The sequence below is a fragment of the Tupaia chinensis genome, unplaced genomic scaffold (genome assembly GCF_000334495.1).
Source record: "Tupaia chinensis unplaced genomic scaffold, TupChi_1.0 Scaffold000523_1, whole genome shotgun sequence".
Classification (NCBI taxonomy): Eukaryota; Metazoa; Chordata; class Mammalia; order Scandentia; family Tupaiidae; genus Tupaia; species Tupaia belangeri.
The window spans coordinates 2,404,629-2,422,189 of NW_006160036.1; the positions used below are offsets into that span (position 1 = coordinate 2,404,629).

Below are 17,561 nucleotides of genomic sequence, written 5' to 3' on the forward strand. Positions count from 1 at the left end.
TCAGAGGGGAAACACTTTGAAAACACATTCACATTCATCATTCTTTTCATACACTTCAAACTTATACTTAATGCCTTTCTCCTCCTGGACATCAGAAAGAACACCTGGGTATCCTGGGAGAAATTTGTATTTCTCCACATCAATTTCTGGAAAAAAGGTATCACTTTCAAAATCCTGCATGATCCTTGTCACAAACAGTTTGAGATGGCCCAGCTGGTTCATGGCTTCCTTATAAACAGAACTACCTCCCACCATCCAAACCATGTCCCCTTGATTAGCTAATTCTGGTGGCTCAATAAGTTTTAGGGCATTGCCCAGACTTTTGGCAAGAAAATGAGCTCCTTGTGGAGGTTCCTTGAATTCCTTGAGAACTAAATTAATTCTATTCTTTAAAGGCCGATTCTTTCTGGAGTGGAAAACCAGGTCTTCCTACCCATAATCACTATATATATTTTTTTTTTTTTTGAGAGGTTTTTGCTATAGGGCTCATGTGCTCGCCAGAGACAGAGAGACAGAAATCGCCCCCTGGGGGGATGTCCACACCGCAATCCCTTCTTCTCCATTCTCCTCTTGGGATCTTGGGCATGCACACACATGCGCCCAGTGTGAGTTTAAGCCACCAGGTCTGGGACTCAAACTGCAGTCGACTACATAGGAGTCCAGCAACATATCCATTAACGTCAACTGCTGGTCCCAATCATGATATTTTGTTTACCTTCTACTGAAGAGGTTGTGGTCATTCTCTGGAAATACTTAAATTCACCCCTGAGTGGAGGCCAGGGCAGGTCCCTGTTCTTGCCGATGCTCATGTTCTGGGACACAGTGACAATGCAGTTTAGTGGATGAACCATGACAGCAGCAGAAAGAAGCTCCAAGCTTGCTCTTGACTCTGGGATGCCTGGCAGAGTTTGGTGGGAAATTCCCCTCTAACTTTTATGCGTGCAGGAACCACATGGAGACCCCAGAGATTTTAATACACAGGTCTGGGGTAGGGCCCAAGAACCTGGATTTTTAACATGTATCCTAGCTCCCTCTGATGTAGTTGTTTGTATACTTTGAATAACTGCTCTAGAATGGTCAATTAAGGTCTTAAAAAATGGAAATGAATTGATCAACCACCTAACTAGCATTCTTATGGAAAAGACCCTAGACATTTGAGAGAAATTTATCACCTACAGCTCTCAGCTGCTGTGTGAAAAGGGCTTCTGTTAACAAACCTAAGTCTTACTGAGTTTTCTTGAAAAGAATAGAAACAGGTACAAATTAAAACAACTCCCATGGACTGTACTTTGGGCTCGGGGTGGGGGGTGGGGTTAAAGAACAGTCGTGAGGGCAGTGATCACTGAAATAGGTCTGGAGGGAATCGGGGTGCTGGGAGCCCTCACTGGTGGGCCTAGGGCCAGCTTGCACAGGTTGGCAAGAGCCAACTGTTAAGTTTTCAGAAATTTTGTGAGGTGATGGCTAACACAGTAATCATGAACAATGATATAAACTGGGCAAGCCAGGTGGTATGGTGGTTAGGGTAGATCCCACAGGGCTGACAAAGCAGTCTTGGACTCAGTGGGCTGAAAAACATGCTAGGTGTGTGTGCATGCATGCTCTAAATCCTGAGAGAGAATGGAGGAGGATGGGACCAGCATGTAGTCGACTGTGGTTCGAGTCTCGGATCTGGTGGCTTAAACTCACTCCTGCCTGGAGTGTGTGTGCGTGTGCCCAAGATCCTGAAAGGAGAATGGAGGAGAAGGGATTCCGGCATGGCTATCCCCCCTGGGAGGTGATTTCTTGCTTTCTGTCTCTCCATCTCTGTCTTTCTGGCGAGTGTACACACCCTATGGCAAAAACTTCTCAAAAAAAAAAAAATATATATACACACACACACACACACACATATATAAACTTACAATTAAATGTATGAAAGCAATACTCAAAACATTACATTCTAATAATTTTTTACTATACTGTCATGTGTTCTTGGGGGTATTTTTGTGTATATTTGTATGGTGGACATACTTATGCTATCTTACTGTGTCTCTTGTGTTGTTAGCTTGCAGTCAGTTGTGATAGGTGTAGCTATATCAGGAAAATTGGCAAATGCTATAAATCAGTGCTCTTCACCTGTTTTTGGAGGACTGCTTATTAAACATTTACCAGCTCATTATTGACTATGATTTTTTTTTTTTTTTTTGGAGAGGTTTTTGCTATAGGACATGTGCTCTCGCCAGGACAGAGAGAAACAGAGAGACAGAAAGCGAGAAATCACTGCCCCTCTGCCTCCCGAGGTTGGCCACACCGCAATCCCTTCTCTTCCGTTCTCCTCTTGGGATCTTGGGCATGCATGCACATGTGCCCAGCGTGAGTTTAGGCCACTGGGTCTGGGACTCGAACCACGGTCGACTACATGGGAGTCCAGCAACATAGCCATTATGCCGAGTATGATTCTTAAAGAAATTGGGCAGGCAGGTGGCGTGGTGGTTGTGGGTGCTGGACTTCCACATGACTGGCCCCGGTTCAAGTCCCAGGCCAGGAGACTTGCTTTCTCACGTTCCCTCTCTCTCTTGCTCTGTCCCTCTCTGGTCAAATTAAAATAAATAAATGAATAAAGTTCAGTGAGAAAAATCTAAGTATGTACTATCTGAGGGGCAGAGAAAACTTTGTATATTCATCCTCCATGCAGGTAGGCAGAACATAGCAACGAGTGCAAGTGCGGTAGCTTGGCCCAATCTGTTTGCATTGATACTCTTTCTGGAGTCCTTGAAAATCTCGCCTGGATGGTTGCAGCCAAAAGTAGAAGTTGCACAAAGCAACTTTGGAGGGAGGTTCCCAATTTTATGCTGAAATGGGAATCAAATATTTTTCTTACCAACAGATATTAGTCAGCGATGCCACCTAGTGTTGAAGAACATTCCTCCAAAGAAGAATGATTAAAAAAAAGATCCTTTTTAAAATTTAAGCCCTGAAACAACTTGGTTTCTTCTTCCATTTTCCTTTATTTTCTTTCCCCATTCTAATTCCTCTACTTTCTTTTTAAAAAATTATTATTTTTAAAATTTAACTTTATTTATTTAAATTTGACCAGAGAGGGACAGAGAGAGAGAAGGAAAGTGCGAAAGCAAACCTCCAGGTCCAGGATTTGAACCATGGTCAGCCATGTGGGAATCCAGTGCCCTTAACCACCATGCCACCTGCCGGCCCCTAATCCCTCTACTTTCTGAGTCTATTTTTATCTACTCCCTGAGCAAAAATAATTAAAACAACAAAACTGTGTTGCTCCTAGGTAAAAACTGATGGTGCCAAGTATCGCCTGACATAGGGATACAGATGGTCCTGACTTTGCAGTGGTTTGATTAGGATTTTTAGATTTTATGACGGTGCTTTCAGATGTATATGTTAATGGTGAGTATCCATACATTGTTTTTCACTTTTAGTACAGCACAAAAGACAACGTGAGGTATTTAGCACTATATTGTAAAATAGGCAATGTGTAGATGATACTGCCCGACCATAGGCTAATGTTTAAAGTAGGCAACGATAAGCTTTGATGTTTGGCAAGTTAGGTGTATTAAATGCATTTTCCACTTAGGATGTTAAGTTTGTGATGGATATACTGGGTATAATCCCACTGAGTCGAGAAACATTTCTAAGCAAATCAGTATTTATAGTGTCTACAGTATTTACTTGTCTGTATTATTAATTAGGAATGAATTTACTTCAGGAAGCTGTAAAAATTTTTTCTTGTGGGTCATATAAATCAGATGTTTTTCCACATTCCCAGCATGTTGCATATCCTTTCTTGAGACAGGGAGGTGATGTAGTTTTTTTAGCACCTTGTAGTTTAACCAACCACTAATTCATTCTCAAGTTTTATTTTTTATTTTTGAGAGTTTTTTGCTAGAAGGTGCTTGTGCTTGCCAGAGAGAGACAGACAGAAAGTGAGAAATCACTCCCCAGGGGGAATGGCCACACCGCAATCCCTTCTCCTCCATTCTCCTCTCGGGATTTTCGGCATGCACACACATGCACCCGGCCTGAGTTTAAGCCACTGGGTCTGGGACCTGAACCATAGTTGACTACATGGGAGTCCATTGACATAACCATTATGCCAACTGCTGGTCCCTTCAAGTTTTATTTCTGCTTTACAGGCATTTTTTTTTTTTTTTTTTGTTCCCTTTAAGTTTTTTTTCTGCTTTTCAGGGCTTTTTTTTTTTTTTTTTTTGAGAGGTTTTCGCTATAGGGCGTTTGCGCTCGCCAGAGAGAGACAGAGAGACAGAAAGCAAGAAATCACCCCCCCAGGGGGAATGGCCCACACCACAATCCCCTCTCCTCCATTCTCCTCTCGGGATCTTGGGCACGCACGCACACGTGCCTGGTTTGAGTTTTAAGCCACTGGGTCCGGGATGTGAACTGTGGTCGACTATGTGGGAGTCCAGCGACATAGCCATTACGCTAACTGCTGGTCCCTACAGGCATTTTTTGCAGGAAAATGGCACAAGTCCTGTTCATAACTTCCCAGTGATGGGGTATTTCTCTTGTATCTGCTTGAATTCTAACAGCTAAAGGGTCCTCTAAAAGTTGTAAAATTCTAGATCTCTAACTTCTGCTATAAATAAAAAGGTTTTATTGCATGTAGCAAGTTTGAGAAATAATAATGGTAGATTACTTTTCTTTTGTCCCTTTAGCAATTAATGGTAGAACTAAAGAACATTTAACTATTGGGTTATTGGGAAAGTCATGCCACATTTGCCCATTTTTCTACACAAAAATGTGGCATGACTTTACCAAAGTCCCAATAATTGGTTGGCCCAGAGCTCATTCCAATCCTGACAACTTCCTTGTTTCATTAAATAATTACTCTATCAGTTTAGTGGTATTTCAAATGTTTTCAAACAGAAACCCCATGAGGAGTAAATAATTTTCTCTGTAATGTAGGAGGAGGCTGAATTCTTTAACACACACTCTGAGGGTGTTGGGAAATGGAGAGGCTAATGTACAGCTATGGAACAGATCTGCACACAGACTTTCCCAGGATACTTTTTCAGTGTTTTAAAAAAATAACAAAAGTCATTTAGAATTCCCATCTTAAGACTGTTGGCAATCTGCATGATGCACTGACAAACTCTAAAGGATGTGCTAAATGCCCAAGAATGGAAATTAACATCTGAGTGAATATTCCATGTCAAATGATGTAAGTACCTTGTTTAATTTGTTCTGCTACAAGTCCTGTACACTTACTTTGGGGAAACTGCATTCTTCTTTGTAACATTCCAGTTAACCTTGGGGACTGATAAGTACTTAAGTCCTGTAGGAGTGGTAAAGAACATGTCTCTTTTGAAAAACTGTTCTAGGGACTTCAGAGCTGACCTGCTTGAACCTACCACGTCACACGTGAGGGCTAAGATGCACCCCACTAGAACAGTCTCCCTGTTTATATTTAAAGGAATGACTCATAAAAGACACTAAGTCTAAATTATTTTGGGCAGCTTCAATGAAAGATTGTCTTAGCTGCTTCTGAAAACAGACTACTCCCAAAGTAAAAAACGACTAGAACACAGACTTAAAAACCAAGCCATTTAATTGTGTCTTTGAAGGTAAACAATACGTAGAGCTGGATCTCAAGCCCTGAGAATGCCAGAGCTACAGGTCCAAAACATGGTGCGGTTTTCTCAAGAGTTCAGAAGGGCCATCAGAACTCAAAAGGTGTTATGAGGCAGAGAATAAATGGAATTCATGCATTCCATTTTGCAAATTACCGGAAACAGACCCCAAGAGTCTTTAAGGTGGGGGAAATCCCACTTCTGGTTGTATAGGTCAAGAATGAAGAGTACCAAAAATGTTATGTTGACATCTCTTCACTTTTCTCACACAATCTGAAGCCTGAGCTATCACGTCCCCCACAGCAGCTGAACCCGTGGTTTAGGTTCAAGGTCAGTCCCTCTATCCATCCACTTCCGTGTAATGCCACAGTGAGTGTGACCAGAGGCAGAGAGCTCTCAAGACAGCTTGTAACAAGCACTTAAAGTGGAAAAGAACTCTCTAGCGGCACACTGATTTAGTTTATAAGATTTTAATTTACAAATTAAAAAAGCTACAGGTTTTACTTTTTTTCCTTTTTCTCTTCTTTCTTTACATCACTTTTTTCCTTATCTTTATCTTTCTCCTTGTCATCCTTTCTATCCTTTTTGCTCTCTTCTTTTTCCTGCCCTTCTTTCTTTTCTGCATCCCGGTTGGCAATCTTGTTGTTGATGAGGTTGTGTAGGGCGACCACAGAACGGATCAACGAGGCCAAGTACACCACCACCATCTGGTCGTTGGTTTTCAGGTAAAAGGCCTTGACAAACTCCTGCAGGCTGACGTCTGGTAGCAGGTTGAAGACATCCTGCAGTTGGTAGATGATCTGGTGGTTGATGGGCAGCTTGCCCGTGGCTACTTTTTCCAGGTAGCTCCTGATATCCAGAAGCTTGGAGTTCAGTCCCTTCAAACCATGGACCTGGTTTGTGATTCGCTGGGAAAGGTTTTAAGCCACTGGGTCCGGGATGTGAACTGTGGTCGACTATGTGGGAGTCCAGCGACATAGCCATTACGCTAACTGCTGGTCCCTACAGGCATTTTTTGCAGGAAAATGGCACAAGTCCTGTTCATAACTTCCCAGTGATGGGGTATTTCTCTTGTATCTGCTTGAATTCTAACAGCTAAAGGGTCCTCTAAAAGTTGTAAAATTCTAGATCTCTAACTTCTGCTATAAATAAAAAGGTTTTATTGCATGTAGCAAGTTTGAGAAATAATAATGGTAGATTACTTTTCTTTTGTCCCTTTAGCAATTAATGGTAGAACTAAAGAACATTTAACTATTGGGTTATTGGGAAAGTCATGCCACATTTGCCCATTTTTCTACACAAAAATGTGGCATGACTTTACCAAAGTCCCAATAATTGGTTGGCCCAGAGCTCATTCCAATCCTGACAACTTCCTTGTTTCATTAAATAATTACTCTATCAGTTTAGTGGTATTTCAAATGTTTTCAAACAGAAACCCCATGAGGAGTAAATAATTTTCTCTGTAATGTAGGAGGAGGCTGAATTCTTTAACACACACTCTGAGGGTGTTGGGAAATGGAGAGGCTAATGTACAGCTATGGAACAGATCTGCACACAGACTTTCCCAGGATACTTTTTCAGTGTTTTAAAAAAATAACAAAAGTCATTTAGAATTCCCATCTTAAGACTGTTGGCAATCTGCATGATGCACTGACAAACTCTAAAGGATGTGCTAAATGCCCAAGAATGGAAATTAACATCTGAGTGAATATTCCATGTCAAATGATGTAAGTACCTTGTTTAATTTGTTCTGCTACAAGTCCTGTACACTTACTTTGGGGAAACTGCATTCTTCTTTGTAACATTCCAGTTAACCTTGGGGACTGATAAGTACTTAAGTCCTGTAGGAGTGGTAAAGAACATGTCTCTTTTGAAAAACTGTTCTAGGGACTTCAGAGCTGACCTGCTTGAACCTACCACGTCACACGTGAGGGCTAAGATGCACCCCACTAGAACAGTCTCCCTGTTTATATTTAAAGGAATGACTCATAAAAGACACTAAGTCTAAATTATTTTGGGCAGCTTCAATGAAAGATTGTCTTAGCTGCTTCTGAAAACAGACTACTCCCAAAGTAAAAAACGACTAGAACACAGACTTAAAAACCAAGCCATTTAATTGTGTCTTTGAAGGTAAACAATACGTAGAGCTGGATCTCAAGCCCTGAGAATGCCAGAGCTACAGGTCCAAAACATGGTGCGGTTTTCTCAAGAGTTCAGAAGGGCCATCAGAACTCAAAAGGTGTTATGAGGCAGAGAATAAATGGAATTCATGCATTCCATTTTGCAAATTACCGGAAACAGACCCCAAGAGTCTTTAAGGTGGGGGAAATCCCACTTCTGGTTGTATAGGTCAAGAATGAAGAGTACCAAAAATGTTATGTTGACATCTCTTCACTTTTCTCACACAATCTGAAGCCTGAGCTATCACGTCCCCCACAGCAGCTGAACCCGTGGTTTAGGTTCAAGGTCAGTCCCTCTATCCATCCACTTCCGTGTAATGCCACAGTGAGTGTGACCAGAGGCAGAGAGCTCTCAAGACAGCTTGTAACAAGCACTTAAAGTGGAAAAGAACTCTCTAGCGGCACACTGATTTAGTTTATAAGATTTTAATTTACAAATTAAAAAAGCTACAGGTTTTACTTTTTTTCCTTTTTCTCTTCTTTCTTTACATCACTTTTTTCCTTATCTTTATCTTTCTCCTTGTCATCCTTTCTATCCTTTTTGCTCTCTTCTTTTTCCTGCCCTTCTTTCTTTTCTGCATCCCGGTTGGCAATCTTGTTGTTGATGAGGTTGTGTAGGGCGACCACAGAACGGATCAACGAGGCCAAGTACACCACCACCATCTGGTCGTTGGTTTTCAGGTAAAAGGCCTTGACAAACTCCTGCAGGCTGACGTCTGGTAGCAGGTTGAAGACATCCTGCAGTTGGTAGATGATCTGGTGGTTGATGGGCAGCTTGCCCGTGGCTACTTTTTCCAGGTAGCTCCTGATATCCAGAAGCTTGGAGTTCAGTCCCTTCAAACCATGGACCTGGTTTGTGATTCGCTGGGGAAGAGGGCCAACTGTAGTGTCTTTGATGTCTCTATAATAACCCACAAGAGGAAAAAGCATCAGGTCTCACACTTCATGTAGGTTCTCACAGGCTAAGAAAATAGCCAGCTTTGTAAGGAAGGGCAAATTTTCAAAAGAAAAATGTTACTTCACCATATGATAGAATTGGGTGTACATTACCTTAATTTTATTTTCATTTGGTGGCACATATTTTATCTTTCTCATCACAGGGCATATTTTTCAAAAGATGATTATGAGAGAGCTATTATAAAATGAAATAATTTTTACTTAAAAACAAAAATCAAAGACTGTTGGGTTAACAGTCCAGATCTGCCACTAATTTTCTGGGTAACTGTATTAAGCTCTCTACCTCAACTCCTCTCTTTATGTAAAGAACGCAATTTTTCCTACCTGCGTCTCTAGGATGTTTTGAGAAGCTTAAATCAGTGAGTAGTAATTTTTTGAACTGGAAGGAACCTCACTGGTTAATAAAAACTATGTATGACCTTTTCAAATAAAGATTATATAGGCAGAAGATTATATAGGCAGAAGATTATAAAAGAAAGCTCGCCCTTCCTAAGATGAAGGGTTTCTGCAGAAAATGGGCTACACTGTTGGGAAGGGCATCCAGTGGGGAGCAGAGGCCAACACAGATTTAACAAACCTGCTCTTGTCACAACTTTACAGGTTCCAGATGAGGTGTGCTATGCAGTCATAAATTGTAACTCCACACTTTAGAGGTGATGTAGTTCAGTAACCTCCATTTATCAAAAACAAAGGTCCAGAAAAGGACTGTGATTTGTTCAGAATAATCATTAGTGGATAACCAAAGACAAGAGCCAGGTCTCCATCCTCCTGATACAGATCACGTTCTTACATCCACAGGTTCTTAGGTAGCTCGTGATTCTGATGCTAAGCTAGAAACTCACCGTAATAAGTGTTCAACTCCAACTTCTTCAGCTTCTTCCGCCCCAATTTCACTGGTCACGTGCTCAAATGTCTTCGAGGTTGGAGTTCCATCCTGGGAGAGAAGGCGTAACTGTAGTTATTGCCTTACAATACACTAACTGGTGTTCCTTTTCCCACCTTGAGTCTTCTGCTTTAAGTCAGCTCATTTCATGGGTGTATTACTCAGTGTTCCACAGCTAAGGTAGGAAATGTGTGCTTTGAAGCTTAGCCTTTGAAACTAAAATCACTGCAGTGGTAGCCAGTGATGAGGTCTTCTGGGACATCATTATTAACCTGTCTGTATTGGCCACTAAATTGTTTTCTGAGAAAAATCATTTAAAAAAAAAAATCTTCATAATCTTCTTTCAAGTTCACATTGGGGATGAACACTCAGAGAAGTCTCATGTTGATTTTTAAAGCACATAGTTCTTTCTAGAATGGATAATACATGGAATACTTATATTTAGCTTATGCCAGAAAATATAACTTTTAATCACCTATTATCCCTTGGATCAAATGATATTTCGATTGTGGTTTGCTGTAGTGACCTTCTGATGGGACTCAGGAGACACTCTTCTCAGACCTGTTGCCAGAAGAGGCTGTGCATCTCCTATGAAGGCTGTTGAAAGGTCTGAGGAACAGGACGGCATGGCAGTGAGAGCACAGGTTCTATAGCTAGATGGCCTGGATTGAAACTCTGGCTCTGCCATGTTCCATAAGGGAACTGGAGAACCTTGGGCAAATCACTTAACTCACGTTGAATGCGTTAGCTTTTGTTATTTTAGTCAAGGCAGTATGAATCCTTAAGAGGCATTCTCCTCTTTGCTTTGGATGCTAGGATGGTCAGAGCCTTTCACAATCATACAGAACTTCATGGCAAGTCTTTTCCCTATCCTCTTATAATATGATCTCTTTAATCCCCTACTAAGAAGATACCTTGTGTCACCAGTGTGAGAGAGAAACCTTTACCTCCCTAAGAGGCAGAGTAAAAATGAACTAAAAACAAGTAGCTCAAGACCAGGGATGAAAGCCTTATTGTAATTAAGCAATAAATTTGTTTCTAAGCTCCTGGTAACTGGGTGAAAGAAAAACAGGAGGATAGGGCTCAGTATAAGGACTATTTCCAGGGAGCTAACCTAAAATACCCTTTTCCAAATTTGAAAACTACACATTTAAATCCAAAAGCAGACTGAAATCCATCCCTCAAATTCTTGACTTTGGAAATTTTGGTTTGGGCTCATCAATGGATACCCAAGTACACGATGTTCATAACAAAATGCCACACAATGTACACGTTTTACATTGAGTTCTGTCCTACAGCTTGAGTTCAACTTTCTTAAAATAGAGAAAAGCTAAATCATGGCAGTTCTTCACTTTTATACCCAAAGAACAATCTAATGACTCATATGGCGGACACAGGATGCTGTAGAGTTGAACGTTCAAATGACCACCAGATAGGTTCTGCCATTTAGCTCTTGAAAATCTATGATCTAGTGTGTAGGGACTGAATAGCTTCAGAGAGAAAATAGCAGGACACAGAAGAGACTTGGGAGTGGACAATATATTCTAAGACTAGGCTCTGCATTTCCTTTGCTGTCATTATCTCTGGACAACTATTTGACTACTTTGGGCTTCAATTTCACTTAAAAGGGGACTTTAGGTGTCCATGGTCCTATTTCTAAAATTTGATAATTCAAATAGTCAAAGGGAAAAAAACCTTAAGATCAAATTGTGAATAGAATCAACCACCTTTTCTTTGTTGTGGAGATAAAGGATTTGTTGACTTTGAAAATGGGAGAAAGAAAAAATAATCACCCAGTTAAGTTACAAATCGAGTTTCTTTGGCTTTCAGCAAGATGACTTACATCATGAACTTCTTCCACTGAAATGTACGCTTCTGTGGGCAGCCCCAAGTCCTTTGGTTTCACGTCAATAATGACCAATACCTAGAAAGAGACACATCTTAACAAACCACCTTACACTCAACACGAAAGGCTTAATTCCAGTCATTCTTCTTTCTTCTGATTTTTTAAAAAGTCTTAAAAAAAAAAAGAGAGAGGAGAGACAGACCACACTGACAGACACCTCTTTAAGTGTCTCATCACATCATGATCCCCTGCCTCCTGGTCCTCCAGCTAGTCAGGATCTTGGGCACATGCACCTGGCATGTTTCAGAGTGACTCAAAATCAGAACCCATGATTAGCCAACAGGCTTCTAGCAGCAGAGTAACACACTACTGCCTGGGTCCCTGAGGCTGGGTCTTGGTGATGATTGTTAAAGCTATTTCATTGATTCAATAAGAATCAGAACAGAATTTTTAGCAAAAATGAGTATATATTTTAAATGAAATCATCATTTTCTGTGTTCTTTACCCCCCTCCACTAAGCTTAGTATAATGTGGTTATTAAGCAGAAGGAAATGAGTTAAGAAAGTAATAATTTCAGTCCCAGTCCCACTATTTACCAGACTTTACTAACCATTCCAAACTTCAGTTTTCTCATTTATAAACTTACAGTGTTATTGATGGTGTTAAGTAAAATAATCCACATACCTAGCACTTAGCAGGTGTTAACTATCATTCACTATATACTTTGTTATAGTGTACTCTATAGAAGGCTAGGCATTAACACAAAAAGCATATAGAGAAAAAGGAGTGAATGGATTCACTATTCAGATCCTTCCTCAGATGATCTCACTTGGGTTGACTGGCAGAGAATATGATTCAAAAGTTTTGAAAATACAGAGCACTTACTGAGTTAGGGCAGTATCTTTTCATGAGTTCATTGATGGCGATGTCATTCTTGTGTAATTTAGGGCCTGTGTGGTACCATCCAACTATTCTTTCTCTGGCTGGGAAGAAAAAATAGTGGGTTTTGACTGTTTTGTCAATATCTACTTAGCTCCCTCAAAAAGGATTATTGGTAGGTATGTCATCAGCCTTTTGAAAATTTTAGGTATTTATTTTATTTTATTTCATTAATTAATGTTTAGGTTTTTGCCAAAGGGTGCTTGTACTTGCCAGAGAGACAGATAGGAAGAGACGGAGAAAGAAGGTAAGAAATCACCCCCCAGGGAGGATGGCCACACCACAATCCCTTCTCCTTCATTCTCCTCTCAGGATCTTGGGAACACATGCACATGTGCCTGGCCTGAGTTTGAAGCCACTGGGTCCGAGACTCGACCTACAGTCACCTATGTGGGAGTCCAGTGACTTAACCACCGTACCACCTGTTGGCCCCTCAGGTATCTATTTTAAACCTTAACATACTTATGAAATATAACATTCAAAAACAGAGTTCTCAGAAAATAAGCAGTGTATGAAATCTAGACATTTATATCCCAGTTTCATTAGATCAGTCAGGTGTATGTGAAACAACCACAAACCAATTCAAAGACTATAAACAAATGCAAGTTGCTATCACATAAATAACTGTGAATGCTGCAGGAAGAAACATTCCGAAAGCAATGTGGCTACTGTACATGTGTCAAAGAGATGTGCTGACCCTACTGGTATTAATGCTCTAGGGGCAGGTGGATTTTATTTGAATAGTTTCCACCTTTCTGCTGCAATCAGAGGACTAACAGCCTCATTGCCCAAACCTACGTGGTCTTTACCTGGTCTTAAATTGCTACTCTAGTAACAAACTAAGAGCATTCTACCTCTCTCCTCTATTACCAATAGTCCTAAGTAAGTATAGGAAAGTGAAAGGGTCCTTGATATTAGAGAAAAGGAAAAAAGATTTTTTTTAAAAAAAGGAAAAAAAGCCACATATATACATACACATCGATGCCATGCTCTAACACCTTCTTATAAAATCAAGACGTACCATTGACCTTCTTAAACATTCCATACATGTTTTCCAAATAATCATGGTCTAAAAACCAGACAGAATCATCTTTATCATCTTCATCAAAAGGGACTAAAGAGAGAAAAAAAAAGTAAGATTTAGTTGAGGGTGGTGGATAGAAATCTAGAGCATAGGTCATAAGGAGAGACCCAGGCCAGATCTGATGCACTTACATACTGGTTTTGTCCAACACAGTATTAAAATTACTTTTTTACTGGGAGACCTGGCTACTATTGGCTATGCCAGATAGAGGCTGCCTCCTTTAAGAAGGACATGTGTTCTCCACTTGGCTAAAAGCTCCACCTTTTCCTGGCTATTTGCCATTTGTCAAATCAAATTACTGGCTGATTCTTATAGACACTGGAGTTAATGACCTCCAGTTCAGAGGTCATGCCAGCAACTATTCTTTTTTTCATTGTTGTGCTTTAATCATAAAAATTCCACATAGATATGTTCTTGTAAAGATTCAAGATACAAGTAAAAAAGTAAAGTACCTCATCTCTCCCTCTGTCCTACCAGAACCATGGTTAAAAATTTAGTGTAGGAATTGATAAGTACACCATCTGCCTGTTTTTATAGTTTTACTGGAATACAGCCACTCATCTGTTTACATACTGTCTACAACTGCTTTTGCAGTACAACTGTAGTGATGAGCAGTCAATGGAGACCACCTGGCATGGAAGTCTCTCACTATCTCCCTTTCCCTCTGTCAAAACCAGACAGAAAAAACGGTCTTCCCTTGCAATTGAGGGATTTATTCTGGGCCCTCCCCTTAGACACCCAGATCTGCAGATGCTCGTCTCTTATTTAAAATGGCACAGAATTTGGACAACCTATGTATATCCTCTCATATACTTTAAGTCATCTTTATATTATTTATAATGCCTAGTAGAATGTAAATATCAATGCTATGTAAATAGATGTCATATGGTATTGTTTAGGAAATGACATACAAGTTCAGGACAGATGCAACCAATGTTTTTTGAATTTCTGATTTGTGAGATACAAGGATACGGAGGGCTGACTGTATTTACTATTTCTAGTATGTAGTCTTTTTTTTTTTTTGGAGAGGTTTTTGCTATAGGGTGTATGCGCTCGCCAGATAGAGACAGAGAGAGACAGAGAGAGAGAAAGCGAGAAATCACCCCCCAGGGGGGATGGCCACGCCGCAATCCCTTCTCCTCCATTCTCCTCTCGGGATCTTGGGCATGCATGCACACGCGCCTGGCGTGAGTTTTAAGCCACCAGGGCGAGACTCAAACTGCGGTTGACTACATGGGAGTCCAGCGGCATAGCCATTACGCTAACTGCTGGTACCTAGCGTGTAGTCTTTAGGGTCTCTTTTCTATACTCGAGAAATCCTGAATTAGAATCTGTAGACTGTAATAAAAATAGTAACAAATGTTTATTTTTTAAAAGTAAACAGACACTTTAAGCATGCTCAAAAAATGTAAAAATTTGTCTTTTACCTGCAAAACTGTTGGATACATCAAGTACTTTCTTTTGCCATGACCCCAAAAGTACACCGACAACGCGCTTCTGGTTTCCAACTTTGCCAATTCTAAATGAGAAAACAGATGGTCAGTCTGTATGACAGGTACCCACAGATACATGGACTAACAATTAGATACTCAATGGGAAATATCAATGATAGCAATGCATTTAATTTACCTGGGACCTAATGGTCCTAAACAAATATAATAGGATTAGGTTAGCCCTTGACATTAAAATGAAAATTAGTCAGATCTTACGGTTTTTTTTTTGTTTGTCTGTTTTGCTATAGGGTACATACCTTGACAGAGACAAAGGCAGAAATAAAGTAAGAAAGCATCCCCCAGAGGGGATGGCCGCACCACAAACCCTTCTCCATTCTCTTCTCAGGATTTTGGGCATGCACGCACACACACCTGGTGTATTTCTCAAGCAGTTGGGTCTGAGACTGGAGCTGCACCATCAGCTGTGTGAGATCCAGTCACTTTAACCACCACAACATGGGTTGGCCCATACTTAGGGTTTGAAATGTTACTTTGTTGGTGTGTGACAAATACATTTAAGTTATGCTATGTTTAACTTTCCTTTTCCTTTGTGGCTTCCCTTTCTCTTTTAAATGTTTCTCACCTTCTATTCACAAATTTTTAGCAATGAAACATGCTGGAGTGGAACCAGTTTTATGGCCTGGCTTCTGTGTTGTCAATTTTTCATCTGATCTGTGCCTGTAAGTCCCACTAGATGTAATTTATTCTTTGTAAGTCTAGAAGCTCAGAAAGCGATTCTGACCCAGAGGCATGAGTGTGCATTTGTGGACCTCTCTGATTGGCTTGTTAGGCAGAAATCAGAAGAGAGCCAGTGACTAATCACACTGAAAGGCTGAATGAGTAAGATTTTACTCTTTATAACTGCTATCCTCATTTCAAATCTCCTCAGTGATTTTGTCCTAAGGAGCTACAAGGATTTCAATTATACAGTTTCATTCCATAGGTCTTCAAGAATTCTTTGATGACTAGCAAATGTGATTCCAGAAACAATACAAGTCTATGCCAAGGAAAGACGAAAGCCATTGTGACATGAACTATATTTCCTTAAGAGTTGCTGGTTTTGCATTGGTTTAACTGTAATATTTTCTTAACATATATTTTAGCAAATATATAAATGTTTTCTAAATTTGGGGTTTAGATCAAATGAAGTTAAGGATTCTGTACTGTTGGTAGCTCTGATTTTTTCTTTTTGGGGGAGCAATGAGTTCATATACTTCAAGTATTGACTTTTCACACTTAAAAGTCCACACTCACAGGCTTTCCTTTCCTTCTGAAAGTCTATTTGTGTTTTTCAAAACCCTAACTTATTATGTGACCCAACAGCTAGCAACATTTGCCTGCACTATGTTTTTAACAAGTGTTGGTTTAGATAGAACTCAATTAGTTCCTGCTTCATTAGCACTTCTAATATCTCACAGGAGAAAAACAGTAATTATTGTACAGTAGAAAAAGCTCACATATCCTGTTAGGCTGATAGCCCTACAGACCAATGGAACAAAACTGGGAACCTTAAACCTCACTGAATCTTAAATTTCTTTTTGGCTGTGATTTAATTAATTGTACAAAGCAAGTTGCAGGAGAGTAGGCACTTGACAGCTATGACTACCGCAGATGCTTCCAAGTAGGTCTTCACATCTGCCAACGCAAATTTTATCTTGTAAAACTTATGGACAAGCGCAACAGGTCTAGCAGGAAGGACAGCTCCAAAGCTAGAGGATGGCAGGACATCCTCAAACAACGAACTTACCGATTGATCTGCGGGGCGTTTTCGCACCTTACTCATTAATGCCAAAATCTCGTTTACAGAAAAACGCATCGTCTATATTTATCATCAAGCGAGATTCCCACTTAGAATTTTTCACGGGTGGAAACTACACCCCATACAGGAAGTCCTTCAGGCCACTGAGACCAAAATTTCGGCAATAGCTTTCAGACACACAGAAACGCGAGTCTCAAAAGCTCTCTTAGGAGACGAGACATTTTGGTGAAAAGTGGCGGACCAAGTGACAGATGGCCACGAGCCTAGGGGTGGGGGTCAGGGCCAAAGGAAGCCTGCCTCCCTTTTTCCAGTATCACCCGGATTTCGGAAAAACCAACAAAGCTACCCATGCCCCGGAGGGGCGGCTAGAGCGTTGCTGGGTGATGTTCGGCCTTGAGAGCTGAGGATGGCCTGTGCCCATCGTCAAGGCGGGGCCTCAAGCCTCCTGACCAGCCCCCTGTCTAAGTCCCTAGCCCGCCCGCGGCCGCCGCGCCATGCCTAGCGCGCCCGTGAGTCAGCAGCGGCGGGGGCGCGGGCCCCGCTACGCCGCCTCGTGCCGCCCGCTCACCGGTTAAAATGATCCACCACACTGAGCAGCACCAGCGGGTGGACCACCACCTTCTGCACCGCCAGCTCTGGCATCGCGACACACCCCGCCCGCCAGGCTCGGCTGCCTGCGACCGCAAACACCGGCAACGGCAGCAACTCCCCGGATCCTCCAGGCCCCGCTCCTTCTCTTCCGGTTCGGCAGTCGCCGCGCGGCCTCCTGCTTCCGCTCCCAGAGTGCCTCGCGCGGCGTGCCGGGAGCGTCACCGGACGCCATGTTGGT

The 17,561-nt window shown here is 41.3% G+C and overlaps 1 protein-coding gene and 1 pseudogene across 1 annotated transcript; both read right to left on the minus strand.

Annotated features, from left to right (window-relative positions):
* LOC102502299 (dihydrofolate reductase pseudogene) lies at positions 1–851 on the minus strand (annotated as a pseudogene).
* A 6,836-nt stretch (positions 852–7,687) lies between these two features.
* On the minus strand, positions 7,688–17,475 carry PSMD7 (proteasome 26S subunit, non-ATPase 7). Its single transcript, XM_006156932.3, has 7 exons — positions 17,301–17,475; positions 14,908–14,999; positions 13,418–13,510; positions 12,343–12,440; positions 11,455–11,535; positions 9,571–9,662; positions 7,688–8,672 (listed from the first exon to the last, which is right to left on the minus strand). Exons 1-7 carry the CDS (start codon positions 17,372–17,374, stop codon positions 8,228–8,230), a joined length of 975 nt encoding a protein of 324 aa, XP_006156994.1. The 5' UTR covers positions 17,375–17,475; the 3' UTR covers positions 7,688–8,227.
* Between the last annotated feature and the right edge of the window lie 86 nt (positions 17,476–17,561).

Excerpts from the sequence above, each read along its gene's own strand:
- PSMD7 (XM_006156932.3), bottom strand. The coding sequence starts at position 17,374 with ATGCCAGAGCTGGCGGTGCAGAAGGTGGTGGTCCACCCGCTGGTGCTG. Across the intron at positions 15,000-17,300 it reads GTGGTGGATCATTTTAACCG|AATTGGCAAAGTTGGAAACC; the intron begins GTGAGCGGGCGG and ends TTTCTCATTTAG. Across the intron at positions 12,441-13,417 it reads AATGTTTAAGAAGGTCAATG|CCAGAGAAAGAATAGTTGGA; the intron begins GTACGTCTTGAT and ends TTTTCTTCCCAG.